Source organism: Rhopalosiphum maidis, chromosome 4 (genome assembly GCF_003676215.2).
Source record: "Rhopalosiphum maidis isolate BTI-1 chromosome 4, ASM367621v3, whole genome shotgun sequence".
NCBI lineage: Eukaryota > Metazoa > Arthropoda > Insecta > Hemiptera > Aphididae > Rhopalosiphum > Rhopalosiphum maidis.
The window spans coordinates 10,818,423-10,840,709 of NC_040880.1; the positions used below are offsets into that span (position 1 = coordinate 10,818,423).

Genomic DNA, 22,287 nt, shown 5'->3' on the forward strand with positions numbered 1-22,287 from the left:
TTTTTTTCATATAAAATAACGAATATTCGATTATACACTTTTAAAATATAAAGCGTATTATGTTTTATTTATTTGTTAAAAAAGAAAAACTTTAACAAATTATTTATGTTTAGGAAATTAATTAACAGAAAACTTTTAAATTTAAATAAAAATATAGTTTGTGTATTAGCTGTCCACGTCAGTTTGAAAATTACAAAAGAAATAACTCACTTCAATACTTGAAAGCTTAGAAAATGTATAATTATTAACTGTACATGACAAGTACAAAAATACATCAAAGTCAAAAATAATAGTTACAGCGTCGATAATGTTGTACTTCCGGTCGTAGTGAATTCAGCGGACTAGACAAATGCACTATAATGAGTGTAAGTATATTGATTAATAGGTAATTAATATGTATAATAATATTTTCAAACAATAGGTCATACCGGGGTAACGATTATCATATAATAACTATTATATTTTTATGGAAACAATATGTCAAAATAATATGACTTACCGTGAAATTAATTTTTAAACCACAATATTAATTGTTCGAAATGAATATGATATTATTACGTTATTTTGGAAGGTATCGCGTTATTTAATCGTAAATAATTTATCACAAGACAAATTTTAGTAAATTATTGATCGTAATAAAAAAACTAAGGAATAATGAGACATCCACTATTTATGTATTATAAATTATACATTATGTAAGTACATCCATTTGTAAAATACTATACACATCAATTATTACATCAATTTAAATATTTTTAAATCTATTTTTAAGCACCATTATTCCTAATATAAACATTTCAGTAATTGAGAAACTATTCATACGAATTTTAATATTGACTAACAATTATTTTAAAACAATTATCAACTGAATAATTTACAGTAAAACAGAAGAAGTGGCTCTCATTTGAAAAACAGAAGTTTGTATCGTCACACGATACTATTTATACTTCTTAAAATTGGTATAAAAAATCTCAAAAATTTGGAAATATAATATTACGGTATACACATACATTTATGTAATAAATTCATAATTTTAAAATATTGGGTGAACATCATCCTTTATATTGTAACTATGAAAATGTGATTAGTGGTAAAAGGATAACTTGTTTAGCTCTCTACTCATTAGAAAAAATTTCTGTAATCCCTCGAAACCTTGAGTTTCAATTTAATATAGCCCACAGCTGGTCGTATTTTTAGTTTCAGTTACTCCCACGTATAGACTAATAGACTACTTATCTATTTAAAAATTAAACTTTAGTCAAAGGAGAACCTGACTTTTTGGTGGATTTAATATATTATATTTATTCGAACATGTAGTAGTTACATTTTAGATACTGTATATTATTTATAATGTTTTTAAGTAGTAAAACGTGGAGATACATATTCGGTTTTTCTTACCATTTACGAATTAATTATTAACCGTAATCCGTGAAGATTCAAAATAATGTATAATATATAATATATTATATCCTATTCTATGCATCATTATATTATATATCTATGTAAATGTTTGTAAATAATTTATATTATCAATTATTAGTTGTTAAATTGCCCACAAAAACTGTTATAAATAAGTCTAATGACTTTGTCAGGAAAAGTTTGTAATAAATAAAAAAAAATCTTTTTTAATTTGGTTTTTATGAACACACGTTACAACTCTAAATTGATAACATCAGTGGAATACTTTTGAAGCGAACAACACCAAGTTTTTTAGCATTATTGCACACGATAGTATAGTTTGGTGAGTAATTTGTACATTATTTGAGCAAAAATATTTTTATCTAAAACATAATGTTTTATTGAATTTTCGTGTAGAATTTTTATTTTGAACATTGAAATTATAAAGAAATTAAAATGTATTGAATTAATGGAAGTAGTAAATTAAGCATTAAATCGATTATTGTAGTTACATGCTTTTATTACTTTAATACAAATCAAATTATGTATTATGATTTGTTTACCTGTTTAAAAATAATGAATAATATTATTATAGCATGATAAATAATAAATAATTACAACATATTGGTCTGATTTATACATTTACGAATGAAAGTACCTATTTATCAAAAATATATCTGTTTATTATTATTTATATGTGTATGTTTATACTTTAATAACGAATGTTTATAATAAAAATATCCAAATAAATAACAATAAACAAAAGCGCACAAAATATTTAGGCGAAAAGAAGTATAAATATAAATAAAATAAGTCAAACAGAGATCAGTTCGGCCGCAACGTTTAGCATGAGAACACACACGTAGTAGGTACGTCGTTTTATTTTCGCTTTGTTATCATTGCAGCGAGCTCGTCAATTTATCACGGTCAATATTATCGGCAGTCCAATAATTAATTAAGTCTTCGAACAACAAATGCCGGATAAAAGGCCGAGTTTTGCCAAATATGCCTAATTGCACCAAACGTAATTTGTCGTGTTCGACTATGTGATCTCGTTATGACAATAAAAAATAAAAAACATTCGTTTCGCCAAATAAGTACGCCTTGCTCACCAAACATGATATTGGTGATAATGTATTTACCATATGTAAATTTAAATCTTCTGATGATATCGTAAACCCGAATCTTCCCGTTTAGGATGTGTACTTTCCCACTGTTCAACGTCAAATATTACTCTGATTTCAACACCGTTCTTACAGAGCTCGCTGACTCAAAGGTTATACTTGCAAATACAACTTATATAGCTTTTGATTTTATAGTTATTATTCTAAGTACACGTATCTTAATATGAGTAGCTCTTTTTGGATGTATTTAGTGCGTTTATTATCTGGATCGCTAATCATCTAGTTCACTCATTATTATTAAATTGCATTTTGATGTTTACTTTTTTGTCACGAAATAATCAAGTAATTTCAAAAAAGACAAATTCATCGATCAGTTTTCTTTTCTATCTCATCACAACTTTTGTTATCATCGGATTTGGATCAGGTACGCGTAAGGTGAAAATTAAATTCTACAAGTATGGTAATATAAAGCTTAGGTATGTGATTAAAATAAAGTAAATTAAAAAAACCAATTATTCAATTTCCAACAGGTGGGTCTAAAAAAAATTAATAATTATAATAATACTTTAAATAACACAATTTTTAAACTTGATTACTGATTTTTAATTATAATAATACTTTAAATAACACAATTTTTAAACTTGATTACTGATTTTTAATTATAATAATAAAAAAATACAAGGTATTTTTAATTAAACCCATTAAATTCAGACTGTCTGCATTCTAAAATTAGCGTGAAAATGCATTGATAAAATATTGCTGTTACTCATTACAGAATATTAAAAAATATATATATCTCGAACACATGAAAATATTTTATAATAATTCGCTTAAATATATTGGCTTCATAGCATAAATCCAATGCAATTTATATAAACTTGCCCAAATGCAAACTACCCAATTCTTAGTAAGTACCTATATCGCATCTGTACCTGTGTTATACACAGTACAAAGACAATGCGAGCTGTTTATTACGTTGTCCACCGAAGAAACACATATTTTAGATTTTATATGTTACTACACTGTCACCGGCAAATAATTTTTTCAACGTTTTTAAATTTTAATACATTTTTCAGTATAATTTATGCTGTGGTGGAATATGCTGATGGAATATCGTGTCTTTTCCTAGTGGGCCATGGCTAGTAGAAAGAGTAAAATATATTGAAATAATATTGATGTTATTGATATAATGAACAGTTAAAATTATTTATTAAAAAAACTACGTACAATTTTTTTTTAGTTCAATATTTTATTCTGTTTTTAATAGGTGTAAAATATGAGTGATTTTGTTTAGTAATTATTAATTTAGGCGCACCAGGCTCTAAACAACTTCAAAATGAACATTAATTTGTGCCTACCCTAAAAATCACTAAACATAACCACGATGAAACAAATATGAGAACTGGACTAATAATTTTTCCTGGTCAAATTTTTTTCATAGTCCGTCACTGAATATAAACGAAGTATCGAAAAATGAAAGGTTATCAACATATTATATGCCGGTACATGTACATTATGAAAAGGGGAGGGGATATACACATAAATAATTTTTCAATATTTTTGACCATCGATGCACTTAAACATTATATGTTATACAAACGATTAACGAAAAAAAATATGAAATAAACTAATAGAGAAATAGAAAGTCACAGTATTATAATTTTCATGTATAGTGTTAGGAAAAAATAATTTGCAGAAAACCAGCAAAATGTGTAATATTTTTAAAAATAATAACTATTTTTCTAGGTTTTTTCATCAACTCATTTACCACATATTCTTCTGTGTTCCAAAATATAATATTTACATCATATTATTGTCTACTTCATGCAATAATAAAAAACGTACGTTTTTTCTACGAATATATTATCATGCATATACATAAATGGATATTGTAAGAAACTTGTCTATGTTAGTGCTGATGAGAAAAATACAACACTGTTATTATTTACACCACATTATAATGCATTACATTTTTTTTTTTTTTTTTGTTATCATTGTAATAATATTTTTATTTTGAGTAATACTCAAAAGTTACTATTTACTACATGTGTCTTTTAAAGAACTATGCTATCTAACAGAGGAATAAATTGGTCTACTAAAAATGTTGAATAGTAAAAATGGGTATGATCAAATATAATCTACATCTATTAGCCATGCCCCCGTCAAGCATGACATTTATACAGAAGGTCGACATTTCAATTTCCTCCACATTAAAAAGTCCAATTCTTCGTTTCCGTCAAAATAAATAGTTTTAATTCCATATCGTCTTTAAATGGATTGACATATAGTATTTAGATATCTATCGGTTTAAAACTAACTATTTGACCAGTGATAGGTGTGTTGTGTGAATCGTGTACGATAGCTCGGGATGTATATAATTTAAATTTTGACTGTAAACCTATTGCGAGTAGTACGTCACAATGCCGTTTGACACAAGAAAACATGTCGAGCATTTCAATTCGCATAAATTACAACAATGATAATATGTACTCTTATTATACCACAATATTTTTTTTTATACCAAATAATTTTTGGCTTAAACGAAAATATTTTCTTTTTCTTTTTATAGGAGCGAACGGGACCCGAATGTTACGCGTATAATTAAACGCCACCTATAATAAGGACTGTCTATACCCACGTGCAGTTATAATAGTTTTTACACCCCGTGTGTTCGGGATAAAGGTTTTTAGACGTGTTAACGACTGAGTTATTATGAAAACGAATTTATGAATGGCGTTATAGGAACTGACTATAGTGCGTATCCACAGTAGATTGTCGTGGACCGTGAGTATCAATGACGTCAACAAGTCTATACAAGCGATAGGTAAACGCCATAAAATAATATATATAGCACAATGCCTTACGTCATTCATTATTTTTGCGATGCGATTTGATATCGTTTGATGACGTAAACGATAAATAGCTATACGGGTTGTTATTCGACGGCATTTTCCGGAAATTTGTACTCCGAACTTTTATGGTTCCATGCCGGCGATCAGATGAAAGGATTAAACAATTTTTAATGTTATTTAACGCCGGATTATTACGTATTATTATTATTCCTTCGATAAAGTTTGTTTAGTCGTACATAAAAGGTTAATTAAATATGTGCTCATGTGTGCACGAGTGTAATAATAGTGTCTACGCTTTCAAAAAGATTTTTCTTTTATTATTACTAAATGTTTACATTAATCCAATATCGTTAAAACGAAACTAAAATATTTACTTAATAACGATAACATTTTTGCTAGTCGTATAATGCCAGTGTACATTATTATTATGTATGTGTACACTGTCTGTTAACGGCATGTTTTAAATCATTAAAAATTTTAGGTGTAGTTCTGGAGGCGACTTTATTAACCAAACCCAACTTAGGTACCTACTATTAAACTATAGTTTTCACGAACATTCGACACTGCACACCTCTCACCTTCCCATTTACGAGGCGATGAGTGAATCACTAAATTCTATAGATCGATGTAGATGGCACAATACAGTTTCGATGACTTGAAAATGTCAAACATTTGTTAAAATACTATTATTTAAGATTCGATAATATCATCAACGATAATTTTCACTGATGTACCGGTCTCGTGGCGGACCAATCAAATTATCGTAAAATAAAAATTTATCTCAAACCTGGGAGAACAGTATACTGCAGGTTTTCTTAGATCACAAAAACAATCACGTATCTATACCATACTATAATATTATATTATTTAGAAGGTCTCATCAATCGATAGTGCTATAGTTCAATGAATAATGAACACAATTCACAACAAAGTATAACAAATTCAATACATAACACTAAACACGTTGATGATATAAGAAGTCTGTGTTTTGAAAGCTGCAGAGTTCCGTCGGAAATTTTTGCATGTCAATCCGCGTTCATATTTGGTTTTCGTCGTTTTAAAATGCGGTCATACGAGATCAATAAATCGTTAAGTTTTTAAAGAAAATGTTCCTACGTCGAATATTTATTCATTGTTTTAATTTTATTTATAAATAGATTATTTAACCCGAAAATTAACGCTGCTCCATTATTATTTAAATTTCAATTATAGTTAAACGAATGTCAAAGAACAATATTGAATGGTTGAATCAATTTTTACTAAAGGATAGTCGCCCATGAAAAATATAAGGTCAGCAACGAGGGTAAACAATTGCGTTTATGAATTTCGGTTATACAAATGAAACGTTATTTTTTAAATATTTAATTTTGTTTTGTATACTGTGACCTTTATTTGTAGTTGCATAAAATTTGTTTTTTTTATGATCGACAAAATCTGTTGTGTCTCCCGAACATACAAGCGGTTTTTTTTTTTTTTTTGACGATTTTTAAGCGTTTGCAAAAGGGATACGACACGTGTGTTAGTTTCAATCAGACATGTTTATTTAAAGAATTGATTGCGCAGGTGAAGAATAAATGCATGACTAATATTTTTCATTTATCATCCGACAATAAATTAAGAGATTAATTAGTCAACATAAAATACCAAAATCTGATCAAGTGCGCGTATTTATTTAGCTAGTCGTAAATGTTATGTTTGGCACGAAATTTAGTGTCGAGTAGTGAGAACAAATAATTTTATTATTTCGTACAAAACGAACACTTATAACGTTATTATAGTTATGATAATAGTTATATGAAAACATAATAATAGTATTAAGTATTAACAATAATATTATTGTAAATTTGTACCGAAAGTGGTTGCCGACTTCAATACATGAATTATTTGTATACTACGTCATAATAAAATAAATCTGTTGATGATCATAAATTTAAAATTATATTCCGTCATATTCTTATTTCTTAGTACTCTAGTTGTCGTGTCAATATTGATCCGTAACATACAATCTATTTAAAATTAATACATATCATTACGCGACATGTTACATAAAAATACTTAATATTTATAACGATTCATTACTATTTATATGTTTTAAAATTCAGCATATGTTTATTTCATTTTATATTTTATTACATTTAACTACTAATTATTATACTAATTACGTAGTATACGCATTCTTCTTACATACAATGTTTCAGCATTTCGTAGAGAACGAACGATCTTGTAGCTTTTTATGACCATTTTTTTTTTTAGAACTAAAAAAAATTAATCATATTTATTTACTAATGTAAATGTTTCATTAGTCTCATATTTTAAATTACATACACGATTATTACGTAATGTCAACCAATTACATTTGTCGTATTTATAAACTATTAAAACAACACTAAAATTGAATTTAAAAACATTTTTGTTGATGTTTGTATATTATATTGGAATTATTTTTCTTTGGAAACCGTCAGTAAAGCGTATAACAAATAAATTAACAAAAAAATTCATACAAATTTAATATTTTCCAAAAATGTATGACAATAATTGATATGAATTTTCTGTTTTCTTTAAATAGTATTATATTGCAATATTATTGTACAATTATGTTTTTATTTTCAATAAAAATACTTAGATAAATAATAATAATAATAATAATAATAATAATAAGAAGAAGAAGAATAAAAAATAGCGTAACGTAACGATAAATAGAATAAATAGATTATAAATTATAATAGGTAGTCGGGTAAACCAGATATTAACCTAACCTATCTAAATTATTGCATAATGTCGGATATATTTTGTCAATCTCCTGTTTTTGACTATTTGGTCCAAATTTTGCACTCATATTATTTGTAATCCTGGGACGGCCATGAGAGTATTAGAACAGAAGTCATGAGTAACAGCCATTATATATTATAAAAGACAAAGTATGTGGCCGAGAATGATTTTAAAATTAAAACATATTCGACCGATTTTGATGAATCGAAGACGATTCAGATAAATTAATCAAATTTTGATAATTGATCGGACAAGTCGTTTGGGGATGGCTTATCTGCTATCAATAAAATTTAAGCCATAACCGCATACTTGTCGTTTATTTCCACTCGAAATGTATTGTTACTGGCAAAAAAAAAAAAATTATTAGTTATTACTATCCGCCGCAGGCCGATCGTCCATCTCGGTCTTATTTAGCTCCGGGCAACGCAAGGTAATATAGCCAGCTAGTATAATATAATATTGTAATATTATAATTGTGCGAGACTGCTGTAGCGGATTTACCGATGTAGTCGGACGGACGTTTCGATACAAAATGTTAAGTCCGGGATTTGAACATTGCTCGAACCTACCTACACAAAGTCTCGATCCCCCGGACCGATAATGACGTGACACTTGCGACCCGAATCTAAAACGATTTCGACAGCCCGCAGTGATTGTCAATATTGGCATTGGTATTATTGACGTGACAATATTGTTGATACACTCACAGGCAACACGTGCATAAGCCCATATCTCGCGGGTATAAAATTCGAACGTAAATACGCTCCGGGACATTATACACGTCGTCGGCGTATCACCCGAATTTTGTTTTGAGCATATTATATCAAATTATGTGCACGTAAATAGAGGCGGTGTATACACGAAGCCGTACATCGACCGCGGTGGAAACGGTAGTGAAATGGATCGGCACGTTAGCGTTACCAAAATCCGGAAGTGGTCACTGGTCATCGTGACCCTGGTAATATTTTTGTATTAACTAAACCGAGTGTCTGCCTTTGGGCGAGCAGTCACCGTATCGCTTTAGCTAGAATTATTTTTTTTTATTTTATTGTTATTTTTTTTTTTATGGCGGGTGAGGCACAACGGTTTTTTTTTTTTTTTTGGTGGAATTAGAGCTTTATATAGTCGGGAGTCTAACAGAGGAAAAAAATTACGAATATGCGTATGAATTACAATATTATGGTTTATAACAAAATTAAAATTATGAACAATGTGTTGCCTAATAAACTATAATATTTATTAATTAAATCAAAATTAAACAAACCTCTACTTAGGGGACATTTAGGATTTTTCGAAAAACAATTTAAACGTTACTAGTCTTTCAGATAAACATGAGCATTCAATTAATACCACATGTTCCCGGAATATGTTAGAAAACATTCCGAAAATACTAATGATAACTGTGCATGATTGTACATATTATAATATTGCAGATGTCAATCATAAAATTAATGTACAACTGGACATAGTAGTCATTAATTCATGGATCAAAATGTAGACGATTTAGTAAATCGAGTCTCGTCGTTTTACATTTTTAGGTATACTGAGTCTCTTTCCGAGACGATAACGATAATATTCGAATCTCAGATAAATAAATATTAAATATTATTGCTTTTATTCGAAATTAAATTTACCTTAACAGAAAAACGATTTAGGCTAGTAACACAAAAAAAAAAATATTTCATAAGCGAGGCACTTGTCTCCAGCAGGTGTCACATTGTTTCAACACCTGGCGTAATTGATAGCGGGGCAAAGGTGTTATTTTGCTACTCCCCCCAATGAGATATGTCAACAGTACAAATCTTTTTAAATCTTCTAAAAATAAAGAAAAAATTAATTTAACATACATTCCATAAAATAAAAAATTGTTTTCCTCAAATTATTGCATAAAGTATCTACATTTATTTCACGTTTCCCCTGTTGTATAAAGTGTTAACGTACTTTAACGAGTTCTTATGTATTAAACATTATATTTTAACGATACGGGTAGTATCTACGGTTTGTTTCCAACTATAATACAGACAATAATTAGGTTATGGTTTCGATTTTAACAAGTGCATTATTTTTTACTCCAAGTGTTTATCTAGTGACGGCGTTGCAGACTCCAAAATGTACGTTTCGTTGAATAGTATATATTCCAGTGGGTAAGTACGTATCAATAAATCCGCTGACGACTATCGGTCATTCCGGTGTACGCGTCCCGTCTACGAATTATATTATTATAAAAATAACACTACGTGCGTGGCGTGTGAAAAAAATTAAATAATAATAAAATGGCTTGTTTAATGGAAAAAAATAATTAAAGGCTCATGAATTATTCCCATACGTCACGCATATTATGGTGTATGCACGCGCGGAGGCTTGTCGGTGACCGACCGCCGGCAGTCGACGCGGTCCCAGAGGAATCGAAAATGTTAATGTGCGACGCCGCCGGTCGTGTTCTACGTTTTACACGGTAAAACATAATATTATATATTGATAATCGCGTTGTAAGCAATAAAACGCTATAGAGCGATGGCGATATCCAGTCTCGGTGCGGATCGGGTCAAATAGCGTCTTCGGATCCGTCCGTCGTATATTTAATAACAAAATTAGTGTTTTGAATATTAATATTTTATAACCAAGCAATGTTTCAAAAATTTGGAACAAATTGTCAAGAGGAGGCAACACCTTCTTCACGTGTCGTATCCGTCTTACAGACGAACGACCCATCAAATTTGCGTTCAGTAGAGCCGGTTTTGTGTTATTAGCTTTAATATTGATAATAATAATATGATTAAACTTTAAAAGGCGAGAACATTATATCTACTCGTGATGGTTTTTTACAATATTTCAATTTTTAAGCGAGTTACGGGCGTTTGGGTTTTTCGATATTTTACATACTCATATCTTTTAACTCTTTTAAAAACGTATGCATGGTAAATAACCAAATATAGGTCACGGGTAATGTCCTTATCTTTAAGTTGATCATAGGTCAATTCGTTAAAAATATTAAAGTCGACAACACAAAATGGATTCTGATAAACGCAAATTGGCCGTGTGTACGTTTATAGATTATTGAGACAATCACAGTATGATATCGTTCATTCCGCCTTAAAAAAATATCATAATATCTTTGCAATAGTCACACACGAATACACGAGTACACAGCTGTAATCCAGCTGTTTCATTTGTACTATTACAATCGTTTACGAATATTATTTGAGAATAATGTGTAGGTACTTACTAAATTATCGTTTATGTTTTATAATATTTTCTAAAATAATATAATATAGCATTGTTTTGCAGGTGGATTTTTTGATCCAAAAATAATTATCGGCGTTAAGATTTTTAAATCCAAGACAATGATATCAATAAAAACTATATTTTGTTTTGAAAAATACCTTTGAGATTCTGCCATCTTAAGGTCTAAAACGACTTATACGGTTATAGTGTCTATAATTAATAATAGCCATCTATTAGTAAATTTGTGTACAAAAGTTTCTGGTTTTGTATTTTTTTTAATTATAAGCAGAACGATATATGTGTATGGGTTTTAGAATTGTGTGTGTTTAAAAGTCCTCACGCGATTGTTGTTTGTGTTTTGTCGTTATTCGAAAAATTTTAACCTTGCAGACTTGTAACATTCGACTATAGCTTAGTTTATTCATTTTCTATATGTACACAATGATATTTTCAAAATAATTAAGCTAAATTTAAGCTTTTATAGGTATTTGAAAATTGTTGAATTGTTTTAATCTTGTAAAAGTGTTGATATGATTTGCAATTAAAAAACACCAAAAACTCATAAGCACAATATTTTTATATTCGTTAAAATGTTGTTAAAACAATCATGAAATTTTAAATTATTTTGTTGTTAAAATTGACTTATATTATTTTCCTCAAAATTCTACATTTAAACCAAAAATAACGATTTGAATTATTTTATTTTAATTCAAAATTTTTAATATAATTTGTAGGGTCGATATTTTTCACTATTACATTCATCATTCTAGTTATCGTACTCAATTTAATTTTCAAAGTATTTGGATTAATAATTTTAATCGATTTATAATACGAACTTATTCACACTCTTATACAGTCCGCCAGTATGAATTCTAAGTTAAAACAACGTGAGATAATATTAAAATAATTACTATCCATTATATTGTTTTATTATTATCTGTTAAGGCTTCAACGACGGTAGCTATTAGCTTACTTTTAAATAAGATACAGATTATAAAAAAAAAATTTAAAAAAAAATGACTTAACTTGCAATTTTCTCGCTTACGATTTTGTTATACATGAAAAAATAAATATAATGATTTGTGTGTTTTAGTCGTTAAGTGCATATTGGACTGATTCTGGGTTAATAATGTTTTTTAGTACTACGGTATCTATTCAGCATTTGGTAACAACGAACAACGTGATTGATCGTAAGATTTTTTCACATATCTCGCATGTTAGGCCAAGTTCTTTGATGATGAGGAGTAAGTGAAATAAATGCACTTAAATGCGTGTGTTCTATTTTGGCTGTGATGACTATTACTTCATATCTTCTATTTAAAATAAGGTAACATTTTTATTTTTTTTTAAATGGTTTTATATTTAATTATTTGTTTGAAAGTAGTACTTTATCAAAATTGTTCTATCACATTCCTTTTGGTTTGTTGTTCCTATTTTTTAGTGTCTCAGAGGATGTGGTTAGGTTTATTTTTATGGGGTGTTGAGATGAAGTGACTTCGTTTGCAACTAAGTCAATTTTTTTGTTTCTAGGTATCTCATGTTGGGAGTGTTTCAAAATTTAGTAGTTGATATCAGTTTTTAAATGTGAATTACTTGTTCGTTATTTGAATGGTGATTTATAATCAATTTTAAATTGCTCAAAGAGTCAAAAAGATTAGAAAAAATTTTGGTTCTAAAAATGAGTTAAGTAGGTATCTACTCTGCTGTATATTAGGTATTCAGTAAACCTCGTTGTTGATGAATAAGTCACTATATTGTATGTGTTTAATTTGATTTCAATGATAAATCATATCATATGAAAAACGATTCAGTCGTTGGTCAGTCTTTATACTAAGTATATTTTATGATATATTTAAAATATTGCTATTACAATAATTTATTTTACTTTGAGTAAATGAGTAATGCGATAGGTAGGTTGAATTATTTTTTGCCGAAGACATTGCATTTGAAAATTTTATTATGTATATAAAATACTACCAATATACATTAAAAGTACCTTTGACTAATATTCAAAATATAAATTAGTTTAAATTTAGTTTTCATTATTGATCCTTTCGTGTACTTATTGAATGATCTAATTTTTCACCAGAAACCACACTTGAAGTTTAAAATCGAAACCACAAAATGTGATAGTAAACACAAAAATAAAATAAATAAATAAATACCCATCACTGTAAATTCAATTCATTCAAAGTCTAAAATTAAGCGATTTTTAAAATTTTATAATCATAAACGGTAGAAATTTCAACTGTATAAATACATCTACTATTGGAGGTGACTAATTATCATTTTCCCAGCATATGATTACCACAAAACTAACTTCATCATAATTTTTAGACGCATAAGTGTATATTTGTATACTAATATGGTACTAATGGGACAATTTTTCGAGAACGGGTTTCAAATCAACTAAAATAACATAATATATTGTGATACTTGTTTTTGCTAAAAACTAATTTAACTTATCCTATTGGTTATTACTAACAGAAAAATTAATACAAATTATAAGCAATTTAAATATATAATAAAATAACACTTACAGTATAGGCTAACATAAAGTCTTTGCTAAGAATAGTAACTCGTATATAATCATTTAAAATTTTAGATATTACTGATGTACGTCCAGACATATATGTCAGCTCCGTGCGGTTGTGGCTGTTGTGGCTGTGGCTGTGGCTGTGGCTGTGGCTGTGGCTGTGGCTGTGATTGTTGCGAATGTGGCTGTGGTTGTTGCGATTGTGGCTGTGGCTGTGGTGGCTGTTGCTAAAAAAATGTATTTTGATCAAGAGGTTGGTCGAAATCGATACAACGAAATCAAATTATGATAATGAATTTGATAAAATTGTACATGGTCAATTATTTTTATTTTTAATCACAATTCCGATAATCTTTAATGATCAACAGTTTTTTATTTTTATCTTTTGATGATATTTTTGTTGTTTTGAATAATTTTTTCATTTGGTTTAATTATCATAAGTTATATGTTTATGATCACTCGTATATGAATTGTTAGGTGTTAAAACAGATCGGCCCAATTTTATAGTCTTATAAATATAAATTTCCAATTCTTTCTTACGTAGATAAAAAAATTAATTTAAACAAATCAAAAATATCAGAAATTCTAAAGACTACACGACGATTGGAATACATTTCACAAAAAATTTTATTTTTACACATTTTTTCATGACTTGGATATTAATTTACTGTTTATAATAATTAATTTAATAACTCGTGTAACTATCAAATAAAACAAATTAAAAAAATGTTTACAACGAAATCTCTTTTCACACAACAGTACCTACATAATTTCCTGCTTGTATGGTTACCACTTATCTATTATACTTACTACTGGTCCAACCAGGTTTTCGGTCTGATGATCGGAATTAGTATTCAACTAATTGCGCCTCATGCTCGATGGTTACCTATATAATATTCAATTATATACAATAGCCCTTTGAGGACCGAAATTGTATTCACTATATCAATCGTAAATATTATATAGTAGTGTTGTAGAATGCGATCGTATCGTCTTATTTGTTGTCGTGTAGCCTTAATGGCATCTTATTGTCTTAACGGATTAGTATAGTAATCGTTATCGAATAGCTCCGATCACGCGACGTTATATGATTTATTGGAATAGATTGTTGAATACTTCCACCGCGGTTTTTTTTTTTTATTGTTGACGGTACTATCTGTACATAATACTTTATTATTATAGTAGATAGTGCATAAGTTATCAATTGAATAGGATAAAAATATTTTTTTGATTTAGTTTTAAACTGAGCTTATGTATTTTTAAATTCTAAGCGGAGCGATTATTGTATTGTTTTAACAATGATATTACGTAATAATAGTAATAATAATAAAAAAAAATTATGTAACTGAAAATTGTATCATATAAAAAATGCTTAGATTTTAATTTTGATGATTCTCATAACAAAACAGATCCCGTTAAGATACTATGAAGGCGAAAAGGAAATAAATCCTAGGAATATTTGAAATAACGGAGAAAAAAAAATAATAACCGGAGAACTCGCTCTGCTATATAGTAGGTGTTGCCTGTACCTTGTTACTGACTAATGGATGTAATGTATGTAATGGACTGTAATGGATGTGTTATATTATTAAAATTCAATGATAGACCACTGTATATAAAAAAGGATTCTAAATGGAGACAGTCGGTCAGCTTTTATTACTTAATAGGGATAATGTATATGTATTATAAATATTTATGATATAATATAATAAGTTGATAATTACTAATAGTATTGCTTTAAAGCTATTACAGCCGAAATTATTTTTGCCAAAAAGTCATTTATTACATAATTAATTTAAATGATGTATTATTGTAATTTACATTAGTTGAATTAAATAGGTGTACCGACTTATACTAAAATGTTGTGAATAGACTCATGGTATAATTAGTTAATAGCTTACATTATTATATTTAAACATTCGTAAGAAAAAACACATTATTATGAGTTAATATTGAGTACTAATATTATGACCTACATTTGTTATCATCCTATTGATTTGTTAGTTGTTAAATTTGCTAATTTGAGATTGAATAAGTCGAATTGAATTTTTTTAATCACATTAAACATTTTTTAAAACAAACTATTTATAATAACACAAACACGTGTACCAATTTGAAATTATTTTAATACTGAAATGGATATAAACAATATTTGAGCGTAAATGATAAAAAAAAAAAAAAACAAATTAGGAAATTATGAAATATTTATTTCATTTTGAACACATTTCAATAATAATTTTTATTTAATACGTACGTACGTACTTAGTATAGTACGTGTATCGTGCTGATTAATTGTAGAACTAAAAATTGTTTTTTGATAAATTCTAAAACATTGCCTCCGTTATGTCTTAACGAGATATTTATCTTAATTTATTATATTCTAGATTATATAAAATTATCTTTACACGGCAATTTCGAGACGAAATACTTGTTGGGACGTAAATAACACGTCAATAAATACTATAAGTGAATTGCGCCAGAACATGTGAGATGCAACTCACTTGCCATAATATAAGAAATTCTTATTGAAAATCTTTGTATCATAAATTATAATTAATTATAACAGTGGCGTAAATTGAGTCCAATTTCTGGTGGTGCAGTGGCATATTCTCGACTTATAATTATTTCCAACACATCAATAATCCAACTTCCCTAGTAAAATCCTTCCCTATAAACTATAATAAATTTTCCAAATAATATATACATTTTGAATTATTTTAGCAGTAAAATCTTTATTATTATAATATTTATAAAAAAAAACAGTCAAAAATGTTTTTATTTATTTTAAGTTGAGACGACGTCCTCTTTCCACAGTCAAATTCATCAATTACTTGGTCCAAATTAATATTATTCTTTTTTTCGAGCTGCAAAGTAGGTAAACTGCTAAACCACTAAGCCTTTCTTGTCCCATAGTCGTTCTAAGATAAGTTTTTAACTTCTTTAGACAAGAAAAAAATTTTTCGCTACCTGCTGTATTAGTAGGTGTTGTTCGGAATATTTTTTATGTCTTTGTAATTAATGGAAACCTTTTTGAATGTCATTTTGTTTTATGTATTCTATTTTTGATTCTAATTTGTCAGGTACTGAATTATTGCCATATTTTTGATTTTACTATTTTAGAATATAAATAGAATAATAATTTAATTGATAATGCCTATTACATGCACGAAAATTACAATTTTGTACTTGTTTATATATTATATTATATATTTTAATGATTTTCCGGTGGTGCAAGTGCTGCATTTGAACTACCCAGTTTACGCCACTGAATTATAATAATATATAAATAATAATAATTATATGACGAATCCTATTATATTCGCCGATAGAAAAATAAATTACTTAATGCAATATAAATATATTTTATAAATATTCTTAGAAATAAAGGTTGACAGATGGCTTTTGCTTAGAATTTACTTTTGTATGCAATGAGTTAGTAATTAGTTTAATTGAATCGAATTTTAATCCATGGATGAATGACGAGGTACAATTTATACCTACTGCCTACATAGCAGGATGTGTTTTCCGATTATTAAATTAAACTTTATAAAAATTGTGCTATTAATAATCGTATAATGTTTTTAATTTATTATTGCTATTTTAGATATTATGCATGTATGTCCAAATGGCTTCATTAGCACCATGCTGTGGTGGCTGTGGAGGCTGTGGAAGCTGTGGCTTTGGTGCAAAACTTAAAATTAAAATTAAAATTGTGATTTAGATATTTCTAAAAAATATTTTAAATTTTTAATGATTTATCATTTTATATATGGTTATATAATTAATTTTTTAAGATGTTTCAAGTAACATCATCATAAATAAAATAAATTTTATGGTAAATCGTGTTTTATTTTTCTGAAATTGTCATGTAATAAATATTTATAATACACCGTATCATTTATTACCTACAATTTATATATTTAATCCAATTATTTTTTATAACCATAAACATACTTCCCTTGATAGGTATTATATTGCTTTCCTGTTAGTTGTTTATTCACTAAAATAGTATGTAAGTAAACTTTCGTTTTTATTTAAGTCCAAATCGTTGTGTGTTATATATATTATAAGTTATTGATTATTCATAATGTATCGATTTAAATTCTTTATTTTTTATTTACATTAATATTTATTATTAAAGTAAATTCGTAAACTGGTTTTCATTATTGATATTTTAAATGTTGACTTTGTATTTATATATTTTTTTTTTTTTATATATTTTTATTTAATATATTAACTGTACTACATTTATTTTAAATCAATATTAGTTGTCTGATTTCTCAACGACGTTTTTACACGTGTTAAATCATTATTAAAAATTAATGAGAAATTAAAGAATAACTATCTAACTAAAAAAAAAATAAGCAATCAAATTTCAAACTTCTTGACATACCTGAAGCTCATTAATGAAAAAAAATATATACAGTTAATTAATTCATTATAAACTTATAAATTATAGATTTTATACATAAGGTATTTGACTATTTTTAACATATTTAGTTTTCAATAAATCGATTTAATGCGTTTTTATTAAAATTAAACGGAGACAGCTATATTTTAGAATATGAATTATTTGTGTAGTAGTTTCCTGTTTCCTACGGAAATTTTCAATGGTTTTTTGTATCCATGATATTATGCACAATTCACTTATGACATATTACCTATATTAAAATATTGATACAATTCACACATATTATGTTTCAATGGTTTTAAAACTTTTATTATTATTATTTTATTTATTTATATATTATAATTTGTATACTTTAAGCCTAAAAGTGCCTAAATCTAAATAGTAAATGTATTATATAAACTTTAAAAGTGTATTCATTTATTAAATTTCTATTTTTATTTATTAATATAATTTTATTTTTCAATAAATTCTGAAACATAGTCATTATGGATTTATGGAATATGAATTTAAATAAATATGGTTTCTTCATATTTATAAGTAAAATAATTGTACATTTTTTTAAGAAATTTTAAATAGAATAAACGAAAACCAAATTTATCGGTATAAGATGTAAGGTACTCGACACTCGTACTTAACTGGTAATAGTAATATTGAGATAAAATACTTTGTAATATTTTTTATATTACATGTTATGTCATGTTGTGTGTGATGATGTATACTAGTGTTGACTTAAATAATACAAGTATTGAAAAAATCAATTTTGTATTTATTTTATTCTCGGTAAGTATGATATTGAAAATCAATAAATTATATTATCAAATAAATATGAATATATTGACCAAAACTGAACGCTCAACTCAAGGATTCTAAGCAGTCTCACTGTGATTACATCGTATTTCCTTTCCTAATTTTTTGTATTTTATTATTATTATTATTTTAAATGAATTTCAGTTTAAATTGTTTATTTTTAATAGCCATATAAATTATAAATAGGGATACTGTAATTATTATAATAAGCTGTACCAAATAGACGACTCTACTAAACTTAAACGTTTAAAGACTAACTCGTGATCGCAGTAAACTCAAACGTGAAAAAACAAGAGAACATTTCTTTTGTTTTAACCGACGACAAAACAGAAACATAATACATTATAATGTATATTATTTTTGACACATGATATATTAGTATAATCAAAACAATGACACGTGTTACATATTATAGGTACGTAGGAGCAGACGTGTCCGAAATGGTACTGTTCGAAACAATATCCGTCGTCTGCGAGTTGCAGTGTCGAATTTTTCAATTTGCTAAAATAACGCCTCTTTGTACGTAAACGTTCCAATATTTACTTTTATTTTCTCTGCGACCTAAGACTACACATTCAATTTATCCACGGTTTGGCGAGAGTAAATTACTACCGAAACGAGTTTTATAACACAACGCTATAATAGTATACTTACTATTATTTAGTTGCAGATTTCTGACAATGACATACTCAACATTCATCCGTAGCATAACCACTTTACTATTTTGTAAATTGTAAGTTGTCAACAAGATTTGCATTGGCTCATTGTAAATACAACACTGTAAGTGAAAATGAAAAATTTCTTTTTTGAAAAAAAAACCTTTGTGTATTGCTATGCATCACTCGTCATACTTTAGTATTTATTTATTTAATTGTACAATGCATTTAAATTAATTGATTTATTTACTATAGCCACAACCGGATGGTATCTCGAAAGAGTCGCGATTTCAATCGTTTGTCTTATGTTTTTTATCCAATTTTATTCTAGATAGTTTTTTCAGTTAAATTGAATGTAGAGCGAATTTTTCGGATTAGTCTTTGATCAAATTATTTAAGAACGGTATTGTAATGAGCCTACTATAGTTATACACTAACCAAAAGGCTTTTAGAGCTAATTCAAGCAATTTATTTTATATTGTTTATAGATTTTTAATTATTGTTTGAAATGTGGTGGACCACACTGGACATGCTTATATTAAAAGCAAGGCCTACTTCTAAGCACTATAAAAATAAAACAAGGGAAAGTTTTTAAAGGACCATAATAATAACCATATAGTATAATGCTGTTTTTATTCATTTGTTTTTGTATTATTATTATTATTTTTTTTTTTTTGTATGCGTATATCATTAAGTTAAATTTCACCTCAAAAGAAATTTAATAATTGTAACTTCAAGAACTTCTACCGCTGGCACTCTCAAAAACATAAGACTTTCAAACAAAATATAAATACGAGTAATGAGAGTTGTTAATCGCACGAAAACTATAAAATCGAATACAATAAAGTTGTTGTACACTTGTACTACACCACGTGACAATTATTTATCTCTCTGAACTTTGCCGAGCACTCAAGTTTATACGTATATTCTAACATGTAATAAATAAAATATGTCTACCGTCAGCTAGTTTAAGTATATTGCACCTGGTAAAGTCTGCTAGTTTTTAGTTGTATCATTTATTTTTACATTAAAAACGTAAATAGGGTCGAGTGTAATACACCTCGATTCAATGAGCCATTGTCGGAAATGAGCCAAATTATCTAAACGTCAATAGAAACTATAGGTAAATAATAATAATTAATATCACTATTGATGTTATAGAGAAATTTACTATTTTTATTACAATATCTACGTAATTCGCTTTTAATATAAATATCGTGTTAATTGTATTTATTTAATTCTTTCCATTTCATGATATTTTTTCCAATATTTTTCAAATACAACGCTAATATATTGTATGTAACCTCAAAATAATTCGTCAGAACGTCAACAAAAGAATTTACAACAATGGCATTTATTATTTGACCAAATACAGAGTTAGTACTTTTGTTTTTATAATGCCTGAGAATTCAAATAGGCAGACATTTGTTATGTCTAACGATAAGTTTTTGAATTATTTTTATTTTGATCGTTGACGGATCGCTAAAAAGCTCAATATATTGTGTGACGAGAATTACTTTTATATTGTATATTATGTTGAATTAAATACTATGCTGTTTGAAATACAATAACGAAATTTAGATATCTGCTGCTGGCCAATTGGCTGTTGAAGTACAATATCTGGAAAATATATTTCTAAAAAAATTAACTTTGAAATATTCAAAATATCTATTACATAAAATACCCAAAAATATTTAAAGTTTCAGATTTCTTACATATTATATTAACGTGCGTAATTAATTGATATTTTTTAAATTATAAAAAAAAAACTCGTTGATTTCAAAAATAATTATTGTGTAGTGTCGTACTGTTGCAGTTAAATATAATTGGAACTTATTATTTAGCTCTTATCCTAAGTGTTAGGTATATGGAGACCCAAAATCTAGCCTTTTCAAATTCAACTTACATCCAATTCGTAACTAGAAATAAAAAATGTCTGAAGTAATTATGTCGTTCTTCTTTTCGAAAAAATTTTCGTTAATAATAAAAAGATAACACTTTCGTGTAAGAATAATACGTTCTTCGTTTCGGTTTGTATTAAAAAAAAGTATAGTCTAATCGACAATAACTGTGCGGTGTACAATGTATAATAATGTCGATCGAAAAGAAAATTTTACAGCGGCTCATCGATTTTTGAGAGGATTTTCTTTGACCGCAACGAGATATAAATATTAAATACATAATATACACACAACCACAAAAGTACTTGCAGTGTGTTGTATTACTCGGTTGGGTTTTCTTTGTTTCCGTTTTAAATATTTCTACGCGTGTGACGTGTTCCGACTGGATAAACGTCCGCTGTAAGAATATTTCGTTATAATCATTTAATCCGCCATTTGTCCGGCATGTACCTAACGCTTTTGTAATTTATTACTCAAACGTATAATGTCCGTCTATGTGAGAGACACGTTGTTGGTTTTTCGTTCATCTTGTATACTCAACGAACACCTCTCAAGCAGATTATATATGGCACGCCGAGCTTAAAAATAAAAATTTCTGTACGACTCGT

The 22,287-nt window shown here is 27.6% G+C and overlaps 1 protein-coding gene across 1 annotated transcript; it reads left to right on the forward strand.

Annotated features, from left to right (window-relative positions):
* Positions 1–8,897: 8,897 nt before the first annotated feature.
* Positions 8,898–17,716, forward strand: LOC113548187 (the record flags this gene model as incomplete). Its single annotated transcript, XM_026948931.1, has 2 exons — positions 8,898–9,101; positions 17,509–17,716. Coding segments are annotated over 2 exons (321 nt in total), but the record flags the coding sequence as incomplete, so codon positions are not given.
* Positions 17,717–22,287: the final 4,571 nt, after the last annotated feature.